Source organism: Morchella importuna (assembly GCF_003444635.1).
Source record: "Morchella importuna strain M04M26 chromosome Unknown Morimp01GS028, whole genome shotgun sequence".
Classification (NCBI taxonomy): domain Eukaryota; kingdom Fungi; phylum Ascomycota; class Pezizomycetes; order Pezizales; family Morchellaceae; genus Morchella; species Morchella importuna.
In genome coordinates, this window is record NW_025763425.1 from 169,505 (window position 1) to 174,638 (window position 5,134).

General features: G+C 45.0%; 1 protein-coding gene across 1 annotated transcript; it reads left to right on the plus strand.

The window, feature by feature from the left end:
• Positions 1-712: 712 nt before the first annotated feature.
• Positions 713-2,880, plus strand: LAJ45_08155 (uncharacterized protein; the record flags this gene model as incomplete). Its single annotated transcript, XM_046117708.1, has 5 exons — positions 713-1,090; positions 1,164-1,407; positions 1,463-2,054; positions 2,113-2,294; positions 2,351-2,880. 5 exons carry the CDS (start codon positions 713-715, stop codon positions 2,878-2,880), a joined length of 1,926 nt encoding a protein of 641 aa, XP_045968995.1.
• Positions 2,881-5,134: the final 2,254 nt, after the last annotated feature.

Genomic DNA, 5,134 nt, shown 5'->3' on the forward strand with positions numbered 1-5,134 from the left:
CAAGTCCAGAGAGAATAGCCATTTCTCTTCCGGTTCTCAAACACGAGCGGTTGAGATCTCTCCACAACCACACGCATGATTGCTATGACATTCAAAACATATCTTCATGCCCCTAGGTAAATTAGTACATACATGTACCTTCTCAGGGAGGTCCTCCCGTTCACTAGAAACCTAATGATCAATTATAGGCGCCATTAATTGAGCTCCTAAAGAATTTATTAGAGTATATTTTTAGTGGCTAGAGAAACGTGTATCAGCCCCTCTATTACCAGCGCTAAGCTTCAGGAGATTGTGATAAAGTAAACACCAATTAAAACTGATTCTGCTAAAATCTGAGGGAAAAACAATCCCGATCGACTAAATCTAATTCAATCGCACTTTATGATTCACGCTATCTTTTATCTAGATTTGTGTTCAGGAATCTGAAAAACCTACTCAGTTAAGTTAGTAACAAAGTCATCGGAACAATATATATATCATCAAATTCGTCATTTTGTGAAACGCGCATAATCAAATACATCAATGATCAAGATAGCAAGATTTCAACCCTAAACAGTAATAAAATATTACTAGTGTGGGTATCCCTCCCAATACAGCCACCACGTGATCACCTGATTTAGCTGCATAGCGGCTCTGTCAACCGCAGAAAAAAAAAAGCTTAGACAACCCACCACAACCCCCAGATTAAAAAAATCACCCCAGACTACACGCAATGGCCAAAAAGAAGTCGTTCGGCTCCTCCACTGAGAATGCGCACCAGTTTGCCGCAGCGGCGCAATGGGACCTCGAACAAGACTACGAGCGCCGACCGCGAGCGCTCAAGAAACGGAAAGCCGAGAAGGAAAGCACCCGACTTCCGATCAAGACTCCCGGTGGAGCAGTGCTGCAATCTGTGCTTCCAGAAAGGACAGACGATAGCGAGGAAGAGGACAAAGAAGAATGGGCGGGAGTTGAAGAGGAAAAAACAATCCAACCTGTGGTGAAGGAATTGGAAGTCCGCCCGAAAGTTTCGGAGCGCCAAAGGGTGATAAATGCGAAGGAGGAGCTTTCAAATGCCGCAATTCTTCTGAATGAGGATCCAGAGGAGAATGTACGTTGTTTTATGAGAAGAAGAAGAAGAAGAAATTTGCTCGGACATCTCGCTCATCAAATCTGTGGTTTAGGTTGGGCTACTCAAGAGGCTACGCGAAATATCGGAGGATAAGAATGCTACGATACAGAAGCTGGCGTTGGCGACACAGTTGGCTATATATAAGGATATCATACCTGGGTATCGGATAAGACCCCTGACGGAAGAGGAGCAGAAGTCAAAGGTTACAAAAGAGGTAAAGAAGCTCAGAGGCTTTGAACAGTCCCTAGTCGCAAATTATCAGGCATATGTTGAAAACCTGGCGGACCTGTCCAGAGGTATAGATTTCCTTCTCCTTGGAGCCTCTCGGAATTAATTACTAAACAAAAATAGCTTCCAGAAACAACCATTCACCCAATGTTGTTGCTGTCGGAAAGATCGCTGTGAACTGCGCCTGCGGGCTTATCTCCACGGTCCCACATTTCAACTTCCGCAGCCAACTTCTCAAGATCATTGTTGAGCGTGTCAGCGTCAAGACCTTGGATGAGGTATTTGTCAAGTGCCGTACAACGCTGGAGGATCTTTTTCGTAATGATGACGATGGCGCAGCTTCCTTTGAGGCAGTCCAACTGCTTGCAAAGATGCTCAAGGCCAAAGGTTTCATGGTTGACGAGTCCGTACTAAATACCTTCCTATCGCTTCGTTTGCTCTCAGAGCTCGACGTAAAGGCTTCTCTAGAAACAGTTGAAAATCCAAGAAAACGCAAGAAGAAGGATCGCCAATTCAGGACTAAGAAGGCCAGAAAATCAGAGAAGGAGAGGAAGATTTCGGAGAAGGAGATGGACGAGGCAGACGCAACAGTCTCGCACGAGGAGAGAGAAGAACGACAGTCTGAGACTTTGAAGTTGGTCTTTGGAACTTACTTCAGAATCTTGAAAGAAAGGCCGCCGGGACTTATGGGTGCGACATTAGAAGGATTAGCAAAGTGAGACATTTCCATCCCTTTGATAACGGGCTACCAGGGCTAACAACTAGATATGCAGGTACGCACATTTAATAAACTTGGACTTTTTCGGGGATCTCCTTGTGGCCTTGAAGGAGCTCATTGGAGCAGCATTGGAAGACGAGGAAGAGGATGACGATATCGAAACCTCAACACAGCGCAACGCCACCCGGGAAGCGCTTCTCTGTGTCATAACAGCATTTGCCCTGTTATCCGGTCAAGGTGTGCTTTTCTATCAACCACATCCCATCGGGTAGAGATTACTAACTCGCACATAGGCGAAGGAATGAGCATTGATCTAACCTTTTTCACAACACATCTCTATGCCACATTACTACCTCTCTCCATGTCCCCCGATCTCGAACTCTCCACAAAGTCTTTGCGTCTCCCCGATCCGAATGATGCCGCCCCGCCCTCGAAACGAATCAACGTAGCTACCGAGATCGAGATGCTGATCCGCGCCCTCAACACAATCTTCTTCCAACAAAACGCAAACAAGTCAAACACACCGATACGTATCGCAGCGTTCACAAAGCGGCTAATGACATCGAGTTTAAATATGCCAGAAAAATCGACATTAGCAACACTAGGAATGCTGAACAAGATGGCGAGGAAGCATCAACGCAGACTTCATGGGCTGTTCTCGACGGATGAGAGGGTCGGTGATGGAACGTATAAAATGGATATCGACGAACCGGAGATTAGTAATCCATATGCTGCGACGATTTGGGAAACGGTTTTACTGAGAAAACACTATTCTCCAAAGATTTCAGAGGCGGCGAGGGAATTGCCAAAGCTATTTAAATAATAATCGGTCTTGATCTGGGTTAAGTTAGGCTTCAGGGGAATTGTCTTTAGAAGAGGACTGAATAAAAGCTTGTTGCGAATGTGGTTTTTTTTTTTTTTTTTTGACAAGATAGCAGAAATCAGGGAAAAACGTAAATAAGAATCGTATTATGTACCTATAGAACTAAAACCAGTCAATAAAATCAATCTTCGAAAACTGTTTAAGCATAGGAAATCACTCGAAGTCTGGCCGAACATTCATAGTTTATCACTCGCTAGAATTTTAGAAATATATGACTCTTTACCAAGCTTGAAATTTAATAAGTCAGTCCATATAATACCTCTCCCCCACTCTGCTTACGCGGAAGGTGGTGCTCCAGGTTATAATTAATAGTTTTAATAAAGTCTACAACTGTAGCTATAGTTCTCCACTTCAATATCGAAGTGCGTGTAAGCGTCTGCGCCACCGGCCCCAATAGTTTTATCTTAAGCCCAAGATCGAGGGAGATATGAGACTTGTTAACGCCGCCTGAATATGTAGGCACCATTAATTACCCTTGCCCGCAAATCAATTTTTAACATCTTATCAAGCACCAGCCCTAACCCTAGCGTGTGCAACCATAAAATGCGATATTTCTGCCAAGACCGGTTGTGCGATACCACGTGAGGATGCCTAATTGAGCGAAAACTTCAATTAGACGGAGTATGGTTCCCCCAGCCTTAAAGGTAACATGAGAAAAATGCCAAGTCTCTGATAACTTTTCAACCACGATTGATATTAAAAATCCGTAATGATAGAAGGCTGGATACCGTGATGAAGAAGAGTTCTATTATTACGGATTTTTAATATCAATCGTGGTTGAAAAGTTATCAGAGACTTGGCATTTTTCTCATGTTACCTTTAAGGCTGGGGGACCATACTTACCTGGAGCTACTCAAGTCCATTTATTCTTCTAAGCGCCTATAGTGTAGACTCTCTGCGTTGGGTGGTTAAATATCTGGATACGTCTCATTCAAGTAGAATTGCGTAAATAGATGAGGCTCTGGCAAGTTTGCTATTTCCTTTGGCCTTGTCGGGCCAACTTTGTTGTCTTCCGAGTCCCGCACGCAGAGGCAGCCAACAAGCTACCTTCTTCTGTTTCAGGGGTTTTCAGCCTCCATCCTGCCCGCCCAGTTTTTTTTTGCGCTGTTCTCCACCAAGATGTTTGGCGCTGCTCCTGTTGGAATATCAGGAGGGCCGGGAAATGCTGCTTGTCGGCCCACCTGTCGAAGGACCCGTGCGGTCCGAAAGAAAGCACCACTCCCCGACTTTTTTCATAGAGTCTATCCGTTTTTACATTCATGCTCATAGGCGCGCAATAGTTTTTATTTGACCATGGGGCATGCAGATGATAAAAACAGTGTCGGAAATTGTCCAGGAGCTGTGTGCGCTGTTGGTGATGATGATGTTTATGGTGCAGTGTGACTTCTTCGACATGATAAATTGACCACAAATTATACGCTACTGGGGCATGCTACATCCCGCGCCCGTGTCTACTTTACATATCGCTGGCAAGCGCAAATACAGGCAGGTACCTATGATTATCTATGTACATGTATTTTGTGGTCTCGGTTGCAAGGAGTCGACGGGAATTCTGTCTTTCCCGATATCCCGAGCGAGGACTATTCCGGGGACCAGTGAGCGGGGATGAGTAAACTGGGTGCCCCCGGAAAGCAATGCTTTCCAGAGCGTGGAGAGTAGAAAAAGAAGATCGACTGATCCTGAAGGCGAACGTGCCGGATGGGAGCCCGTGTGAGATGTGACGATGCGTAAACATAGGCTTTCACCGCACACCCTTTTTTTTTTTTTTTCCTCTCGAAGGAATTCCTTGAATGGCTATGGCGTCACTGAGATTTCAAGAGCCACAAAAGGGATCGGCGGCTTTGACTTTGTGGCCACTTTTAAATTTTATTTTTCATCTTTGAAGATAGAGACCTTCCATCCAGTGTTCTTTGCTGGTGGCGGTTGAAATCGGACGTTGATCTCCCTACCGTTTGATAATTGGGGCGCAAAGTGTTGGATGCCGTAATCAGTTGCGCAGGGTGCATCACGGGGTTATTATTCTGGAAAGGGCGTCGAAGCGAAAGATAGACAGGATCGTCCTCGTACACGGAAGAGATCAGTGGGAAATGCACACGCCTTTGTAAAAAATACGGAATCTCTTCGTTTTACCATGGCACTTCTTCGACCAGTTTGATAAAAGCAGGTGTTCTCAAAATATCTATCCCAAAACCTG